General features: G+C 44.8%; 1 protein-coding gene across 38 annotated transcripts in view; it reads left to right on the forward strand.

Annotated features, from left to right (window-relative positions):
• The window catches only part of TCF7L2 (transcription factor 7 like 2), a 202193-nt gene that overhangs the window by 62755 nt on the left and 119220 nt on the right, over positions 1-20218 (forward strand). For 20 of the 38 annotated variants that reach the window (XM_070780837.1, XM_070780839.1, XM_070780840.1 and 17 more), the window contains one exon: positions 16517-16618. In XM_070780837.1, the coding sequence (XP_070636938.1) occupies positions 16517-16618 (102 nt within the window). Of the gene's footprint in view, positions 1-14985; positions 15073-16516; positions 16619-20218 lie in introns of all 38 variants that reach the window. The other 18 variants (XR_011564292.1, XM_070780832.1, XM_070780850.1 and 15 more) reach the window with 1 other exon arrangement.

Below are 20218 nucleotides of genomic sequence, written 5' to 3' on the forward strand. Positions count from 1 at the left end.
AGCTCAGTTTCCTGAAAACTTATCTGAAAAACTGGGTAAAGGACTTGACGGAGGGCATTTCCTGTAGTAAGAACACAAACGGGAGATGATTTCTCCTGACTTACTGCTTTCTTTTCAGTTTTCCTATCACATCTTCCCTGTTTATTTCTACCTCTTGGAGAGTGAATTTCTGATGACGAACTGTAGTGTTGGATGATAAGAGTGAAAAAGGCATTCCTGAAGTATCACCAAAATCCCCAAATGTGACGAACGTCAACTTCATAGTAACAATCATGGTCATGGAGCTGGCATTTGTTTCTCAGGCACTTACTCATCTCCTGGGTGCCACCACATGAAGTCCTGATTTGACAGCATCTCTGATCAAAAGAGCTGTTGTACCTCCCATTTTATAGACGAGAAAACTGGAGCTCAGAGGGGTTAGGTGTCCTGCACAAAGTCTCTGAGGGTCTGAGTGGTGGTCTCGGATTCCCTTGGGCTTCACGGGTGGCACTATTGTTAAGAATCCGCCTCCCAATGCAATAGACGCAAAAGACATGGGTTCAATCCCTCGGTGGGAAGATCCCCTCGAGTAGGAAATGGCAACCCACTCGTATTCTTTCTGGATAATCCCATGGACAAAGGAGCCTGGCAGGCTACAGTCCATGGGACTACAGAGAGTTGGACACAACTGAACACTTATTACTACTGGGATTCTTGCACCAGAATTGGTTCCACTTCCCACTGTTTATAAACTGCATCTAAAACTTAATTCCTCATGTGTTTGTTCTGGACATCTTCGTATCTCACTCGGCTCGTTTACAGCCTGGACTTTTGCTCTGACCGTTCTCAAAGTACATGGTCAGCTCAGGAGGAAATCCACTCTGGTCTTTGGACTGAACCAGGGTGCCCGTGGCTGGTTCTTGTTTTTCTGCCCAACTGTGGTGAGCCAGAGGCACCAGGGAGGTCTTCAGATTTCCCTTTCCCCACGGTGTACCCCTTCTTTAGGCAATATTTTTAACGGATAAGGTTGTAAATCTTATTGACATCTCCAAAGAAAGATAGAGGAGAAAAAAAAAAAATCTAGACATGGCCTGGGAGAAAAGCGGTAGGTTTTTTGGGTTTTTTTCGAGATTTGTTTTTTGCCTTAGTCATTTTTCTTTCATACCCACATTGTAAAACCTCTTTTGGGTGATGATTTCGTGTGGTTTCTTAGTAGCCCTGGAGCAGCAGCTGCTGGGTCTGACCCTAGTGCATGGCAGCCCCCTGTTCTGTGGGCCAGCTTGTGCCTTATGTGTCTGCTGTTTGCAGAGCATGAAAGGGAAGAATCAGAATTCTGCTGAGGTTGCAGACATTTAAGAACTCTCTTTAAGTCTGAGGGTCAGTTAGAGGGAAGAGATGCAGTGGCTTAGAACACCAGGCCTGCAGCTGAGCTTTGGTATACCCAGTTGGAGACCAGACATGCAGAAGACCAAACGCGGTAACAGGAAAATTCCACTTGACCAGAAGGCTGGGAGTGAATGAATTGAAGGATGGGTGTGGGAATAATCTGGAGAGGTGAGGCTGGTTAACTAGGGGTGTTTTCGGTTAGTTTGCTTTACTTTGAGCTAAGTGTTCATTTCCCTTTAAGTTTAAGATAGTATCTGAGGATTTACTTTTTTGGATGGTTTGAAATTGTGCAATGGCTCCAGGAGTTTTATTCTGTTGATACTGATCATGTTAATAGCAATATTATTGCTTGCTAATGATATTATAGCATTTACTAAGCATGCCAGGCACTGTGCCAAGCATTTGATCCTCCTGGGAACTTGGGAGATGGCTTTTGTGTATATTCCCATTTTACAGATGAGAAAACTAATGCTCAGAGTGGTGAAATGATTTGCCCAAGCTCACCCTACTAAGATGGTTTGCTATGGTATCTTTTTTTTAAAGAACTCAAATTTTCTTTGAGTGTCAGCACTTGGCCCATATTGGGCACTCTATGCATACTCTGGTGAGTTGAACGGAGTTACAGAGCTGGGGTTTGAACCCAGGTCTGAGCTGCTTCTGGATGTGATCTAGAAACTTGGTCTGAGAGCACGCAGCCCCCACGACCCCTGTTTTGCAGCTCTAAGTCCTCACAGTAGTAGATTCGATGAACCCAGTGGGGGCTCAGTGGTCCAGAGGAAGGGGAGCAAGGAGACTTAGTGGAGGCAAGAACAAGGCTTCTGGGGTCCTTTGACATTAAAGCCATGGTGTGGACTGCCACTCAAGAGAATTTGCTGGAGTCGTGTTTTCCTCTTCAGTGGTGGCATCGTGTGATTCACTTAGTGACCCCGGTGTCTGCGGAGCAAGTTGGGTGGACTCCCGTAGGCCTTTCAGGCGGATGACTGGACGTCACCTGTACCTGAGGAGACACTCAGCGGGGCCTCGTGAGCTTGGCTTCCCCTCATTTGGGCGTCGGGTAATTGAGACAGCGCAGTGGAATTCTCAAGGCAAAGCCCTTTGCCAGGATACATAAAGGCAGGAAGAGCGATATATTTTAAATACTCGAATGAACAGTTTCTTACTTTCCGTTTGCGTGTGGACAGCAATGGCGTGTCATTATCAGCTGGTCTGTTTGTCAGGCTCCCAACGCGACCAGCCTCTGTTGACTCCCTGCATTCATTGCATAAAACTCACGCGTCTCTTTTACTCCCTGCAGTGAGATTGCTCTCTCCATGAACTCAAACCCCACTGGCCTCCTATCACGCACATCAGGAAGGTGTAGTTTACAGGGGTGCATGACCACTCATACCCAGCCTAAGAGGGAGGCGTCTTGCTGTTCCCATGTCATTGTCCTCACTTTGCAGGCGGGGGTCGGGAAGCTGAGAGAGGTGAAGCCATTTGTCCAAGATCCTAAAAGTACTAAGCTCCAGATCCTGGATTTGAAACCAGGCATTCCAGCTCTCTGTTGGTCTGAGTTAGTGAGGTTTTAGGTTTGTTTTGAACCAAACTGCTTCTTCTAGAAGCTTCTGTCAGCTGACTCCACAATGGGGAGAAGGAGGGGTGACCTCTATCCCTAGGGTCAGCTCAAGCTAGAAGAGAGCACACAGACGCTGTCAGATGGGTAGAGAGACAGTACTTAGTACCTTGCCTTGACTACCCGGCCCTTTTTCGGAGATGAAGCCCTCTTTGACCTGAAATCTCTTAAGTTCAGCTGCCTCCCACATCTTGCTGTCAAAGACTGAGACCTGAAGTTTCTCCTCCCAGATTTCTGGGAGCTCTCAAAGTGGAGATGGCCAGGTTCTGTGGTCAGGGCTGGTTGGGATTACAAATAAACTGAAGCCTGGGAAACTTTCTTGCTATTAATAGTGCAGACCTTTGGGGGAGGGAATAACCAAACTTGATGCTGTTGGAATTGATTTTGCCTGTCCAGATGACATACTAATGAGCTAAGTGGTTAGCTTAGATCGTTACTGTTCCTTCCCCAGCCAAGTTCTTTTAAAGCCTAAAACCACAAAAGCAAAGAACAAGTTGGTTTAGAGACGCACAGTGGCCCTGTTGGGCAAGGGGAGGTGGTCGGCTTGGGCGTACACACGGGAGGGTGAAGGTGGCGCTCGACTCAGAGAGCCTTGTGTCGTCTGACTCCGTTTCTTTGCCTTGTGTTCCTTTTTTTTTGGGGGGGGGGAACAAGAATTTGTTTTGTTGTCTGGATTCTTTTTAAAATTTAGTTTTTATCTTATCACTGATTTACAGTGTTGTGTTAATTTCAGGTGTATGGCAGAGTGATTGGGCTACAGGTTTACATATCCATTCTTTTTCAGATTCTTTTCCCATGTAGGTTGTTACGGAATACCGAGTAGAGTTCCCTGTGCTATATACAGTGGGTCCTTGATGCTCTGTTTTTATATACAGCAGTGTGTATATGTTAATCCCAAACTCCTGATTGATCTCTCCTCCTGCCTTTCTCCTTTGGTAACCATTAAGTTAGTTTTCAAAGTCTGTTTCTGTTTGGTGGATAAGTACATTTGTGTCATTTTTTTTTTTAATATTCCACATAGAAATGGTATCATGTGGTGCTTATCTTTCTCTGTTGCTGTCTAAAGTTTTCATGGAGGTATGTCTGTCCCTTCAGTGCCTTTGGGTTATTCTGGAAAGTTTCTCTCCCAGCTCAGAGTGCGTCAATCCTTGTGTCTCTCCAGGGAGAACGTCCCTGTCAAACAACCCCGAGATCCTGTCCCTTCCAATCACCCACTTTGATTATAACATCCATTGTTCTGCTCGCTCAGCCTCTTGGCATGTTCTGGTCTTTGTATACAATTAAAAACACACAACAGCCCGCCGTGTCCCGAGTGGCTGGACTGTTCTGGTGTCCCACGGGAGCCTCTGGAAGCGGACAACTGTATTTCCTTCCCTGAATGAGGTGGTTGCCCTCAAAATACCTCCTGGTGGTTTATTAGAGGAAACCATGGGCTGGGATCGGAGACAGTTTCTCCTGCCTGAAGCCTACTCTCCTGCCTCTTCCTTCTAGATCTTTCTTCCCCCACCCCCCATATTGAACCTACCCACCCCGCCAGTGGTATGCTGTCCCCGGGGGCGGGAGCAGCCCCACGTCTTTCTCTGCGATGCTGCGGAGCTGAGCCGAGTGGCTTGATGGCGACCTGTCCTCACTCGTCCCTGTGAGGAATGTGGGGTGTGGACTTCCCTGAGTGACTGGGCTCCGGCCAGTGGAGTCCGCCGGCGGACGAGAAGTGTGTGGGCAAAGGGAACCATTGTGTGAGGCTTCTCCGGACAGAAAGCCCGCCTTCATCTTTCGCCGCGCCTAATGGACAATTGAGACATTCAGCCGGTGTCTGAAAGGAGAGTGGGCCGGAATGGTCTCGCAGACCTCCCAGACGCTGGCTTGTAGGAGCAGCAAATAGAGACGGGGATTACCAACAGGAGAAACAACTGGGGCTGAGTCCTGGGAGAGAATGTTTATTTCCTTGCTCTCTAGGAGGGATCTGGAAAGAGCCGTAATCCTGGGTTAGGAGTAATTTGTTACAGCAAGATGATACTTGAGTGGCAGGCCGGTCTGGCTGAGGCAGCAAGACTCGTGTGCAGGGGGGTCGGGGGGCCTCCAGAAGGTCAGCCTCACTAAATCTCGCCCCCTGGCTTGGGGGTTCGTTCCTCCCCCGGCAAAACGAACCAGCGCCCTTGCTTGACCTTTCGGCTTCCTGAGTGTCGCGTTACGAAGCCTCTCCACATGCTTGTCACAGCTAGAATCGGACAATAAAAATGTGGACAGGGAGACCTTGCTGGAGCCACCGACCTCTTTCAAATGTGACAAGAGCGGGAAAAAAATAAAAAGGAAACGCAGGCTGCTTCAGGGTTTCAGTTGGAGTTTGAAGATGGGAGCGGAGGTCTGTCTTGCATTTGGTTCCTACGTGAACTTGACTAAAGCACCTTAATTGGTTGCCAGGACTTTCAATGTTCTTATCGTCAAGAAATGTGGAATTATAGGGAGAAGGCCCTAATCAGAAAAACCCAAGTCTTGAGAGCTCTCAGCCAGGGAGAAAGGAAGGAATTTTTCAGCGTTCTTCATTTTAATATCTGCTGTGATCTGATCATGCATGCATTTAAAATAACCCTTCCAGGTCACCAAGACCCTGTTACTCTCTGGCTTCCTACCTCTCAAGGGTGATCTGATGGCTCTGTCTCTTACCAGTTTCCATGGTAGACCTGTAACTAATGACTTTTAAATCCCTGGTGCAGGTAGGGGGAAAAATAACGAATCTGAACTCTCTTGAATTTTATGTTAACTCTTTTACTTGGTTTACACCATTTACCCTTTGAGTTCTGAAAGCTGATGAGGAAGAAAGCCGATGAGGAAGTCTGTCAGGAGATTTTAGGCCGCAATTCCACGTCCGTTTTTTTAGATGAAGAAACTGGGTGTGGAGCTTCAGTGACCTGCCTCATCGGGGCTAGCGGAGGATGGACGGCAGGATTCAGGCCTCTGAACTCCCTGTGGTTCTGTTGACTCAACTGCTCTCCTCTGTTGGATTTTAGCCACAAGCCTTGAAAGAGCACACAGTACTGTTCTTCTCTTCCAGGCTGTTCTAGTCCAGGGTGTCTAACTCAGGGTGATACAGCGCTCATGGAGTCTTCTTCACCTGCCATTGTAACAGTCCCTCCTCCAGGGTTTGACACCAACCAAAATCACATTTGGAAATTGTGAGTCCCACAGACCTTTGGAAGATACGATTTTTGTTTTTTTAAAGAATAGGTTCACCTGTTTTTCGGTTCATTCTTAGGCATTATGGGTGGAGTGTGTGTAAATGTGTCTGTTCTCTCCTGCCCCGCTGGTCTCTGAAATGAACGTGAAAACTGTCAAGTGACTTGGTACTTTTTTTTTTGTTTTTTTTTGTAATTAGAAAAATTGAGATCTAATTCATATACCGTAAAATTTACTCATTTAAAGTATACAGTTGAGTGGGTTTTAGTATATTCACAAGACTGTGCCAATGTCATCACTGTTTATTTCCAGAACATTCTCATCGCCCCCAAAAGAAACTCTGTACCCACTAGCAGTCACCCCCTTGTCCTGTGTACCTGTACTGCCCGACAGTCACTAACTTACTCTCTGTCCCTATGGATTTGCCTGTTGTAGATAGTTCATATAGAAGGAATCATACCATATGTGACATTGTTTGTCTGCCTTCTTTAAGTTAGCATGTTTTCAAGGGTCATCCATGCTGTAGCATGAGTCAGTATTTATTCCTGTTTGTTGCCAAGTAATATTCCACTGTATGGATATACCACATTTTACTTATCCATCCATCAGCTGAGGCTTGGGGCGGCCTTTTAGCTCAACGTGCTCCATATTCTGAGTTCTCTTGATGCCCATGCTTGGACCCTCATCTGCTCTGGGTCCAAGTATGGGACTTCCGACTTATTTTCCTGGTCCTTGCCTGCATCCACCTCGTGCTTGTAAGGGAGCAGGCGGTAACTAGGACATTCCAGTCAACAGGACTGCTTGGCCTTTTTATAAGAAACAGTAATAAAAATGTGGTGGCTTGCAATTGAGAAAGACTGTAAATGTTTCTCTGTCTAAAGGTATGTTGTCTCTAGTTTTTCTCTCAGTGTGAGGTCCCTCCATGGACACGTGAGCCTTTGTCGTTTGTCAGCCACCATCTGGAGGCTGTGGGGAATGAGCTGCCTGTCTTGATGCTGAAGTCCAGGCAACCCGGAGTCTGAGGACCAGGGCTTCTCCTCTCATGTTTTTCCAGTGGCTTCGTGTCCTCTGACCCACGGCTCAGAGACTTGAGTGCTTATAGCAGGGCTGACATTTCTTGGAACCCATAGCTCTTTTTGTGGGGAGCTCAGTCTTGAAGCTGGTTGGAGATTGTAACATAGACGGTCTTGGTGGGGACTTTTGGTCCTAAGAGTGATGCCCTGTCTCTCTGAGGCTGGTTTCCTGCTGGTCTCTGTGTAGAAGTGGGGGCTGTACCCCTTTTCCCCACTGTGCCCTCCCCTGGGTCACCCATTGCCCGTTCTACTCAAGTCTCATTTTGAGTTCTGGCCTGAAAATACCCAAACATTACATTCTGGTTCAGAATCCCTAGTACGTGCATGATGAAGTCACTTAATTTCTCTCTACCTCACTTTCTTTTAAAACGGATTTGGAGATTATCTGCTTTGACCGCTTAAAAAAGATGTAGTGACAATCACTTTAGATGTTTACAAGAGTCTTTGGAAGGGAAGGTGGAATCTGCATACACTTATGAGCGCTTTATCGACACTGTACAGAACTGGTAATTTATGCTAATGACTGATGACCAGAGTCACTTGGCAAGCTGGGAAAATGAAAATACAGACTCCTGGGTCCCCCCCAGATGGTTTGATTAAGCAGGTCTGGAGTGGGTCAGGAGAAAAGTTTCTAAACAAACCAGCATGGTATATGAACCAGGGATCATGTCACCATCAAGAACTAAATCTTTTTTCATGATGTTCGTACTTACCTTTCTTGTGTTCATCCTTGTGCTGCTCATTAGCTTCTTGTTTCATTGGCTGGATCTTAGACAGCTTTTCTAGGCCTTAGAATATGTAGTCCACATTGTACACTGAGCATGTGCTTTGTGAATGCTGTAGGAATCCACAGAAGGGATTTTGGGGGTCATGTTCCTCAATTTCCTGCTGTAGACTTAGGCCCAGAGTGGGGAAGAGGTTGCCCAGTGAAGAAGTGAAATTGGAATGATGGCCCAACTAGCGGCAGAGCTGGGTCTGGAAAGTAGGTTTCCAGACTCTTTATCCCAATGTGTGACTCCTAGGAGCACACAGTCATATTTTTCAGATTGACTTTTTCTGGAAAGTGGAAGGGAGGCCTCGCCCCTGCCCCAGGGGCCCATAAGGGTTTGAGAAGAAGGTCCTGGTGACAGCCTTGTGCTTCCGTCAGCTACTTGTACTTCCATGAGCCACTAGCCCATAACCTCTCTGCAAAATCACTGTTGCTAAGTGCAAAAATATCTTAGGGTCCTAAGCTGAATAGTTGGAGAGGTTCAAAGCAGGCAATCCCAAGTTTTGGTTATTGGATTTTGTTTCTTTGTTATTTATTTGCTTGTTTAGCTTTGTTTCTCCATTACCATCTGTGGCCTCAGGAACTCTTGTGGAAATAATTTTTTGGTGCCCTTGGAGGAATATAGTTGAATGTTTGCCCAGCGACCTATGGGGGAGAAGAAAGATGGTAAATGGCAGAGGTTCGTTTATCCCTTTGGGGACACCTTGAGATGTTCCCTTAGCTGTACCCTTTGGGATGCTGATCCCTGGTTAGAGTTCAGGTGAGGATGCCTCACAGGTGATAAGAAACCCAAGGAAGGTAGAGGGGAGTTGAAAGATAGGTCGGGATGTGGTTGAAACATCTTGGTGACCTGGAACCCTGTGCGTTGCAAGGCTACCAGTTGACCTAGGCACCTTGGGCAGGCCGGGGCTGCTCTGCTGGCCCTTGTGCCCTCCTTGTCAAATGTTGGTTGTAACTTCCTGGTAATTTATTTCAAAGGATTGTTACGAGTATGGTTATGAACTCTGAATACTCTCTGAATGTCAAGTGATGCTATTAATATGGACCCTTTAGTTATTATGATTAGGAGCAAAGCGTTTAACAGTAAGGATTTTATTTAAAGAATCTTATCTGCCTAGGGATTATCATACCCAAGTGAAGTGAGTCAGAGAAAGACAGATATCATATGATATCACTTTTTTATGAAATCTAGAAAAATGATACAAATGAACCTATTTATGAGACAGAAATAGACTCATAGACATAGAAAACAAATTTATAGTTACCAACAGGGAAGGGGGGAAAGGGATAAATTAGGAGTTTGGGATGTGCAAATATACACCACTATATATAAAATAGATAAGCAGTAAGGATTTACTATATAGCACAGGGAACTATATTCAATATCTTAACAATAAACTATAATGGGAAAGAATCTGAGAAAGTATATATATATACACACACACACATATATAACTCAAAAAGAATACACACACACACACACACACACACACACACACATATATAACTGAATCCCTTTGCTGTATACCAGAAACTAACGCACCCTTGTGAATCAACTATACTTCAAATAAAGAAAATATAACAACCAGCCCATAGAGCTGGAGCTATTAAATTGTTTTGCCCAAATGCCTTGATCACTCTTTTCTTCCCCGCCCCTGGCCCTTTCCCCCATATTGTTTTTATGTTGAGAAATGGGGTTGTGACTTTAAGGGAAACATTTCAAAGTTCCTTTATGTCCGTGTCATTGAGAAAGGTAGGGGGAGAAAAAAAGAAAAAAGAAAGTCAATCTTCTTATTGAACTTTTTTTTAGCTTTTTTCCTTTTCCAAATTCAGAATACACCCAGCCTTCTGAGATCTTTGGTTTTCTTTTCCTAGCTAACTATAGTATATACTCACTTATGTTAATTCCCAACCAGTAGAAATCAAGTGTTCCTGAATTTTCTTCTGTGCTGTTACGCTTCATAGGCAAATAATGCCTCTTTAAATAGAACCTCTATCTTAGGTTCTCTGTGGGTTTTCAAAAGAAGAAATTCTTAGACTTTGTTTTAACGAACTAGGACAAAACAGCCTAATCTCCTATACCCTCTGCATCTGCGTTATTAAGTAGACCAATTTTATAATAGTGGCTCTCAAGGATCCTGCAGGATTTGAAGCCTTCTGAAATAGTCTCACATCGTTCCCACTGTTAGGTATATATAATCACTGTTGACTTTTGGAAACCTGTTGGTACCAGTATGAGGGTGGGCTAGAGTATGAAATTAATCACAGATTCATATATGTTAACCATGCTGGATAAATTGGGGTTTCATGATCCCCAGGGCAAAATTGCTTATTGAGAGAAGATGGCTGGATTTTCCATCTTCCAGTTTTGAGAAATGAAATAGGTTTAGGGAGTGACAGCCGAGCCTGTTCCTTAACAGACCTAATTTTGTGGATGTGTGTTAGGGGTGATCCTCACAATACGAGCTCCTGGAGAAGTGTGTCTGTGCCATCAGCATTGATATTTGACTTTCTATGGTCTCACTGTTTTCCTGTTTCCCTCTTAGGACAAGTGGCTTCTGGTGTGTTGTGTTAGTTGTTCAATCGTGTCCAACTCTTTGCAACCCCATGGACTGTAGCCTGCCAGGCTCCTCTGTCCATGGAATTCTCCAGGCAAGAATACTGGAGTGGGTTGCCATTTCCTTCTCCGGGGGATCTTCCTGACCCAGGGACTGAACCCTGGTCTCCTGCATTGCAGGCAGACTCTTTACCATCTGAGCCACCAGCCTTTATTTTGTAAAGTTCATTGATGAGAACATAATCATTGTTTTTTCCCTTCTAGAGCAAAGTTTTGTCGTAGAGTTGGCCTGGTCCCTGATGAGCCTGCAGGGGGTAGGTGGGAGCAGGTTGCCTTACAGGGGAGGAGGGTTGAGTGAACTTGCATGTCACAGGCTGTGGCTGGCAGTGCTCTCAGCGTGGGGTGTTTAGGCAGAGTATTGACTTTCCATTTTATAAGAAACACAACATGTACAGCTTTCTGGCATGAGTGAGTGAGGAAGACCTCGCAGTCCAAATTTGCCATGAGGATGGTTTCCAATTAATTTGAATTCTTGTAAAATGGATTTTCCTAGGAAAAAGCACCCCTACTGAGAAAAGGCTTGGATTGAAGAGGCTGTTTTGTTGTGGTTGATTTTTGTATTTAGGTAAAGAATGCATATCAGGCCAGGAGAGGGGAGCAAGGACTTCAAAATGTAAAAATCAAGCCCTTTTCTGGATGATAGTCCTTCTCTGGGAAGGACTGTTTTCCGAAAAGAGACTGGCTTCATCTCCGTTGAACAATCTGTCCAGGTTCACGGTGCTCCTTTCCCACGCTGAATCCTGCATTTTGCCCAAGCCAGGGACTGATGCCGTCTCTTGGTGGCAGAAGGGGTTGGCACAGCGGGGGCTCAATTCCAGCGTTGTGATGCATGGAAGATCTGCAGGAGAGGAGCATCTGAACCTTGAGAGTTGATCCCAAAGCTGCCAGGGCACGGCACCCTGACCTGTGGGATTTCTGCCCCGTGTTCTTATGTGGTGACTCCTGACATGTGATGCGTCGCCAGGGTCTCCTGGGAACTGGGCGAGAACATCTGGACACGTGGACCTTTTCCAGTCAGAATTGCTCAGGCCTTTTCAGACTTCCATTTTGGAAGAGGGATGGTTCTTCCCGTTGAGACTGTGGTCTAGTGGTTGGACCTTGTGACTGGGAGTCACAGCCAGAGAGCTCAGATGCTTTTCCAAGCCTTTTCCCCTCCAACTTGAGTCTGCCAGTGACGCTTCATCCACAACGTTGCTTTTGAGCCACTGAACGTGCTTTTCTCTATGTGGTGGCGTGTGCCTGTCTGCCTTTAAGACCCAGTGAAGGAATGTGTTCCGTCTGACATGATTCAGGTATCTGCACACTCAGCCCCTAAGCTAGGGATGGCAAACTGCAGCCCATGGGAGAAAGCTGTCCTGCCTGCCACCTGCTTTTGTACAGCCTGTGAGCTGAGAACAGTTTTCATTATTTTTAAATGGTTGAAAAAGGTCAAAAGGAGAATAATATTTCCTGACCCAGGAAAATCACAGTACGTACACATGTCGGCATCTGTAAACAAAGCTTTGTTGAAACACAGCCGTGACATAGCACATACATGTATTATTGCCTGTAGTGGCTTTTGTGCCTCTACAACAGCAGAGTCTAGCTACAAAGTTTAAGATATTTACCATCACGCCCTTTATAGGAGAGGGCTTCCCAGGTGGTGCAGTGGTAAAGAATCCGCCTGCTAATGCCAGAGACACAAGAGACCCAGGTTCAATCCCTGGGTCAGGAAGATCCCCTGGAGGAGGAAATGGCCACCCACTCCAGTATTCTTGCCTGGCAATTCCATGGACAGAAGAGCCTAGCAGGCTACAGTCCAGGGGGTCGCAAAGAGCTGGACATGACTGAGTGCGTGCGTGCACACACACACACACTCCTTTACAGAAGAAGTTTGCCAACCTTGCCTTGAACAAATAAGGGGTGATCTCTGTGTGCCCGTCCATCAGTGGAAGGGAGTGAGGAAAGTAGCCTCTCCTTGCCATCCTTGTCATGGAATTGGGACTCATGGGGATGGGGATGCCTTTTTGGAAGCAGACCCTATCAGGCCCACTTGAATACCTACTCATCACCAGGAACATAGATACTGGAGGTAGCTTTTGATCTTGGAGACCTTCCCCATTTGCCTTTGCTTTTCCTTTTTTATTGGGGAGGGTGGACGAGGAGAAATTAGAGCTGTGTACCTTTTTCTTTTCTTTTTTGCTGATAATTTAGCAAGTCTTTAAACCACCTCGATTCCTTTCAGGCTATTGGTGGTGTGTATATATATTCAAGACTTTGCCCACAGGTCCAAAGCTTGCTCCCTGAGATATGTCATAAAATGTGATGGCGGGGGGCAGGCGGGAAACCCTAATGGGCCATGACCAGAACATTATTATTAAACAAAGGATGAAATGCTTAAGCCAAGATGGCCCTATTTACTTATTTATTTATTTTTACAAAATGAAAGTCGAGTAGACTCCATTTCATCAGTTTTCAATGCAGGAATTCCCACAGCCCCGTTTGATTGCAGTTTGTTGAAAAGTTTAATGTTTTTGTAGGCAATTCATAATTTCCACGTTGAGCAGCCCAGAAGGAAGGGAGCCTGGAGCCCAGTGTTGTTTTTATAGTGGGATGGTGGGAACTTTTTTTTCCCTTCCCCAAAAGGATATAAAACCGAAGTTGAACTGTTGGGAAAACGTGGCGTGGCGATCCAGCCCTTCCGCCAGTCCCAGATGACTCCCCCTTCAGCTCTTCCTTTAGGACCCAACAGAATAGAATTTCCTGCTGCTTCATGTCTCCAGGAAGGAAAAGATTTTCCTCGAGGCTATAATAGTACCTAATTTCCTTTTTCTTCCCTTTATTTATTTATTTTCCCTATTAATAAGGACCAATTGTAGAAGATGAAGGAACCTGGGAAACCCATCACTTTTGCAGGAGGTTAATAACTTCCTTTAAAAACTCTTGGCTTCATACTTAGTTTCCCCAAAAGGAACCTGGTCAGCCTGAGTGCCAGTCAAGGCCCAGGGGATGGGCACAGCCTCGTGGGGACCCAGCCATTCTGTGGGATCGAGTTACGGCGGGATCGAGAGGTTGGGGCTGTCACTGCAGAGTGGCTAGCCTCGGCAGGACCGGGCTGTCTTCCCCACCATCTGGATCTGGTTAGCTCTCTCTGGGCAGCAGGGCCGAGTCTCATTTCCTCCAACCAGTAATGTTATATAGGCAGTGATCCTGGGCTGCCCTAACATAATTGAAAATTATGTGTATTGTAGGCTCGGAGCGCTGAAATGTAGGCTCATAAAAATATGTGGTGCAGGTAGCCTGCGGAGATTGGATGTGGCACACAATGAAGCTTTTATGTAAAGTAAGAATTATAAGTCTCCGTATTAATATTGCATTATGGGTATGATCATTCTTGGGTGGGGTCCTTAGGGCTGGCCTGTCACCTCCAACAAAGCCTAAATTTCCTCAATCTGGGGAGCTGGTATTTGGATACAATCAGATCAGTTTTTGCAGATGGCCAAAAACTCATCTGTGAATCCAACCCTCTCAACTGAGGCAGAGGGAGGTGGAGGTGTGTGGCGACTTGGCTTGGCATTTTTCTTCACAGGCTTTTATGTGATGAAGAGGTGAGTGTTGGCAGATGTCCATTTTGGTTGGCCTCAAGGAAATGACTCTATTGAGTGGTTTTGACCAATGAGGCCCATATATTTATGTGGCAAGTGAGAATGGGAAGAAGTAAGGGTGAGACCAGGCAGAAGAGACTCCCATAGCCCGCTGGCTCGGGTTATAGGGCTGAGGGAGACCATGGAAACATTTACTTCAGTGGCTCTTAATTTGGGATGATGTTGCTTCCGGACAAATGTTTGGAAATGGTTTAATTAGAAGGGTCACTGGGCGGGGTGTGCCTGCTGACATTTCCTGTCTAGGGGCCCAGAATCCTAGAAGTTCCTTGGTGCTTGCGACAGCCCCTCACCCACTCCCTGCACAGTTGACAACTTCAGTTATAGATGAGACACCGGAAGGTCTTGTGGCGAGTTACCAGAACCAGTAACCAAATTTCCTCACCACAGGCGGCTTCTAGGTGAAAGTCCTGAAGTGGCAGAAGTTGCTCCAACTCCGTCTAGATCTAGGCTGGGTAAAAGACAATTCAGTTTGGCAGGTAGCTCCCGGGCTAGGTCTTCCAGCTTTAGGTATCACCAAATTTGGTTTTAATTTGCTGGAACAGTCATGTATTTGAGGAACCCATGGAAAAGCTTGTGGATAGTTTTGGCTCTAACATCCCACGTGGGAGTGGAGCAAACCCTTCTTTCTTTCTGGACTTCCCTTTGCTGTCCGTTTTTCTTCCTGTCCGAGTTGTTCTGAGTTGACAAGACCTCCTCTGTTCAGTCTTCCTCACCCCAGTCTCTTTCCTCAGAAATGTGCCTTCTCTCCTGGCATTCCCTGGCCACCTTCCCCGAGTCCCTGTCAGAGCCTCGCCACGTTCTGTCCTGACTTACCTGTGGTGAGTTGGCCCCCTCACGTGAGCCTAGGCTCTCTGAGGAAACACATGATGCTTCGCAGGAAGTCTGTGCATGAGACAAGCTTTAATCTGTGTTGCTCAAGTAAAAGTTTCTGTAGAATTAGTAATAAAACTAGCCTCTGGAAAGACCAAGATGGCGCCTTCACCAATTGACCTTTGGAGGTACAAAGGCTAGCGTGGACGTCCTTGTTAAAAACCTTAGCTTCGTGTCTTTAAGTTTTGCTTGTTTGTGAAGTGAAACTGATGTAAAATCATCAACAAAAGTCAGATGCCTGCAAGTTGCTTACATGTGTGTTAAATATCTCTGTGACTAGACAGGCTGCCTCCCTTCAGGTTCCCCCATGTGCACGATGGGGAGCGGGATCACGTGGTTGTTCTCTGAAAGGTGAGGTGTCACTTTGGACAGAAGCAGTGCTCCTGCTCTAATGTCATGTGTTCATTTTCTATCTCAGGGAAGGATAGAGAAGGGCCTATTTGGGTATACCTTTGTTTTTCTCTATGTGGTAAGACATGTGTTATTTAAGAATTTCTTTGACCTTTTGTGAATGTAGAAATTGCATTGTGCCCTGTCTGTGCATCTCTTAATGGAGAAATACTTTTTGTTTTACAAGCTGGGAATTGGATGAGGAATTCCATGCTCGCTCACCTGACTCGAGTAACTTCTAGTAAAGAACAGCTACACATATATACTCAGCTTTCTTGAAGGTGAAGGATGATGGCATTTTAGAAATGAAGGTTGTTGAAAGAGCAGATTTGGAATTGATGGTCTCCTTGGGCACATCTGTTTGCTTTGCAGGTGACGCTAGTAGTAAAGAACCTGCCTACCAATGTAGGAGACATAAGAGACTCGGGTTTGATTCCTGGGTCGGGAAGATTCGTTGGAGTAGGAAATGGCAGCCCACACCAGTATTCTTGCCTGGAAAATTCCATTCCATGGGCAGAAGAGCCTGGAAGGCTACACAGTCCATGGGGTTGCAAAGAGTTGCATGCAACTAAACGACTGAGTAGGGTATCCATGGCTTGAGACTTCATTAGCTTTATTTCTTTAGAAGAGGGGTCTCCTTTCTCCCCTCTCCCCTCTCCCCATTGGTTTTCTCCAAATGAGGTAGTATCAATGATATCATTTTATCCAAGGCCATATAGTTTGAATACAAAGACAAAACTAATTGCTAATAATATTGATGCTCCTCGCATGTACCTGTTGAACGTGAACTCCAAGGAAGAACCTGTCAGTGTTGCATGACTCTTCTGTTGTCGTTGTTCCCCTGATTTGCTTGCTTTCGCTTTTTTTGGTGTCTTTATTTGCATATTTTTAAGTTTTGCAGTTTCTGATCTGTGTGTCATGTATCCTAAGACTCTTGGGGTAGCTGTGTCACATTTCTTTTCTAAAATCATTTTCCATGTTCATTTTGTTTGCTATCTCCAGTATCTTCAGATGAAATGGCCACTGCTTGATGTCCAGGCGGGAACCCTCCAGAGCAGACAAGCCCTCAAGGATGCTCGCTCTCCGTCGCCAGCCCACATCGTTGTAAGTGACCTTACAGAGATGTTTGCTTCTTTTATTGTGGGGAGATGAAATGTTCGTTTGTTGATAACAGACCTTGTTTATCACTTTCTCTTTTGTTAAAAATCGTTCTTTGGGGGCATATTCTTGGATATGGTTTGTATCTAGAAGGCACTAGTGTTTTTTGCTATTGGACCTTAATGATTGGTATCTAGCTGGAAATGTTCCCGCTACCTTTTTCACCTACTATTGGGTTAGAATCTAGCTTTGTGGGTTCCAGTTAATAGGGCACAATCACCATGGTGTGGGGAAGATTGGAAAAGGGATTGAAGCAACTAAAAAAATGTACCCAAGTCTTTGCTGAAAAAGTCATTTAGGGGAGGTGAGTTGCAGAGAATTAGGAAACTCAAAAGGGAAATCCTGAATTTGAGACTTTCCAATCTTATTCCCCTCATCCCCTACCCCCAACACACTCACCAATTTATCCTAATTATTGGAAAGGAATAATCTAGACTGATATCAGAAAGATTTCATCTGGGCTGATTGATTGGAAACGTAGAGTACAAATGAACTTGGAAAGGCTTAAATTAAATTTAATGTGTACATCCATGGCTTTGAAAGTGTGTGGGTTTAACACAGAAAACATTTGTTTGTACTGCTAAGAGACTACAACCTAAAGTATGTGTCTACATATATTTTTAATGCACTTTCTCAGGATTTTGTAGACTCTGAAAGTGGAGTTTATAAATTAACCTCTTGAGAAGATAACTCAGCCTTATTAGAGTATTTTCTTCTATATATTCCTATCGTGAGCTGGACTTCATACTTTTGAAATAATTAATGGAAGATACATTTTTATAATGAATTCATGACAGGTAGAATTATGCAGAGCATGAAACAATTCATGTATATTTTATTTAAGTATCACAAAATGTTATCCATTAATATATTTTGCCTCTGTGTTACTTTTAATTTCTAAAAATGGCAAAATAATTTTCTTAAGTAGAAAAATCTTAAGATACATTGTGTCAAATTTCAGTCTAACTGCCTCCTTATTTTGTAACTTGTTATAATTGAGCATATATTATTTAAGGAGTTTTGCTTCTGTTATATGAATATTAAATATACATATGGTATGTGTATATATCTCACAAAATAATTGATTTCGGTAAAACCACTTCTTTGAGTCGTTTGTGAAAAGGTCTTACGAATTCTTATATTATAAATGAGGCATGTAGAAAGAAGGTTGACATTTCCCAGAAGCTTCCTCCTTCCTCCAGTCCCTCGATAAAACAGATGCTCATAATCACACATGCTCGTATAATGCTGAGATTTCAGGGCTGGAAGTAACCTTAGATCAGCTAGGTCCTACCTACTCTCAGAAAAGGAAACGGGTCCAGAGATGCCTTAAGTGAATTGCCCAACGTCACACGCTGTGTTAGCGGCCAGAGTAGGAACTGGGCCCAGTTCTCAGCTCTCTTTTTGGGGCCTAGTGGACTGTTCCCTCCTAAGGGAGTCAAAAGTAACTCTCTGTGACTTGTTCTGTTTTGCTTTCTCTAAATTGGCTCACTGTCAAAGACAGTGTCATAGGCATAAAGAAGTTGTTGGCTTGGGGTTCTCATGCAGGTTTCTCCCAGAAAAATGAATGCCATGAAAAAAAAAACCCCATATTTTAACAATACACAAAGATTGTTTTACAAGTCTTGAGGGTACAGTGAGGAAGCCAGTCTGTTTCACTCTTCCTGCCTCCCTGAATTTCCCAATGGGGGTCTAGGTTTGAAATTTATTTTTCTGCTTTTAGAAGTGCTGGGCAGAAGTCACCCATTTCTTTTTGGGATGGGGTGGGAAGTGTAGGAAAGGAGGACGCTGTCTTTAAAATCTCTTGGAGGTGTTTCTCTCTTTGAGTCTGTTGAGAAGACTCATTTCTTAGAAGTGATCCAGAGGGGCCGCAGCCCCCTGGTGGGTGTGACCTGGAGGTCCATGTGTTAGCCACGTGCAGGAGTGGGGTCTGTCCTTTGGGAGAGAGGATTTCAATGATTGCCCTCCTTCCCTCTGTCCCTCTGACTCCCCAGATCCCATAGGAGCAGTTGCCACAACTTAGGCCCTAGGCACTTTGTTTTCATGTGTATGAGTTAACAATCCGAGGAGCTGGTAAAACATTTTTGCAGAGCCGATGTGGATTTTGGCAAGGGGCGCAGTGAAGGGACTTGGGTTTCTTTTTCCTTTGCTGTGGCTTAGGAGGCATGTTGACCATAGCAATCACTGTGGAGCCCACCCCACCCTTCTGAGGGAGACCCTTGTCGATAGAAGCCGCAGCTGTAATCCGATCTTCTGTTCTCTGCTCCTGGGGGCCTAGGAGCGACCCTGCATAGAGGTTATATAGTGGGTTGGTGGTGAAGAGTGGGCTTTGGGAGCTGAAGAGAGGAGAAAAGCCATGAACTCGGGCAAAAAGGAAACCGAATGAAATACTTAATGCTCATGGCCTTGGAATGGTGTCTTTAGTTTATGAGTCAGTTCTGTCATCGTGGATTTCTGCAGTCTTCACGTGACACCAAGACTGAGGAGGAAGAGATATTGGGGGTGGGGAGGAAGTTAGTAGAAGGAGAATGAAAAGGTAGGGGGAAGAAAGTCTGGAAGTTGTTGACCTCCGGATCACGTATAGTTTCGGGGGCTTGAGGAGTCGTGTACCTTGGGAGTATAAACTTATGATCACCTTTTCATTGAACGCAGTGCATCATGTCAGCCCAAACCAGCTTGGCAGGTACGGTGTGTCTGTATTTATACAGGGAGCATTCTGGATCGTGGCCGATGTATCATTTGGGTCTTTGTATAACTCAGCATTGGCCAGGAGACTCTGGTTCTCCATCAGATTCTCTGATGAATGCTAGCTTTTCTCCAGACACTGGGCTCTTCCTTACTTTCTTGTTTTTCTTTCTCTTGAAATAAAAGTTTGTCACATCACAGTGTTTCATCAGACCTGTTTCAAAATAATTGTCTGAGGATTGCTTCCTAATTTCTCCGAAATTTGGATTTATTGTAATTTTGGTGCCAGGCTGTTTCATAATTATTTCTAATGTTTTTATTTTGAAACTAGAGAAGTGTTCGTTCAGCGTTTGTTAGTAATCATTAGGGACTATAGCTATCACAGGTTGCTAGGAAAATAACTTGCTGTAGTACTCATGGGGGTAGAATTTTCAGATGGGAATTTAAAACGTTTTGTTGGCATATTTTAATCTGATTGGATTTTTTTCTCATGTGGTATGTGGGTTACCACATTGTAAAAAAAAAAAAAAAAAAGGATGTGTAGAATGAATGTTCTTAACAAGTGGAGTTCAATTGATTGAATAATGTGTATATGAAGAAGCAAGCCCCCAATACAGCATCTCGTTTATTATAATCTGATGGCTCCTACTCTATGCTCAAAATAGAGTAGAAATGATCCCCCAAGGGTGATGGTTTTTAAATTTTTTTTTTGACTGTCCAAAAAATAGGAATTTATACAAAAGATGTCTCTCTCTCCCTCTCCCTTGGATTTCTCTTCTTCCTTACTCCCACAGAAATTCATGAACTTTCTAAAGTCACAAGAGCCAGGATCCTCTCCTTTCCTCAGCTTCCCCGTATTCT

Source organism: Bos indicus, chromosome 26 (assembly GCF_029378745.1).
Source record: "Bos indicus isolate NIAB-ARS_2022 breed Sahiwal x Tharparkar chromosome 26, NIAB-ARS_B.indTharparkar_mat_pri_1.0, whole genome shotgun sequence".
Lineage (NCBI taxonomy): Eukaryota > Metazoa > Chordata > Mammalia > Artiodactyla > Bovidae > Bos > Bos indicus.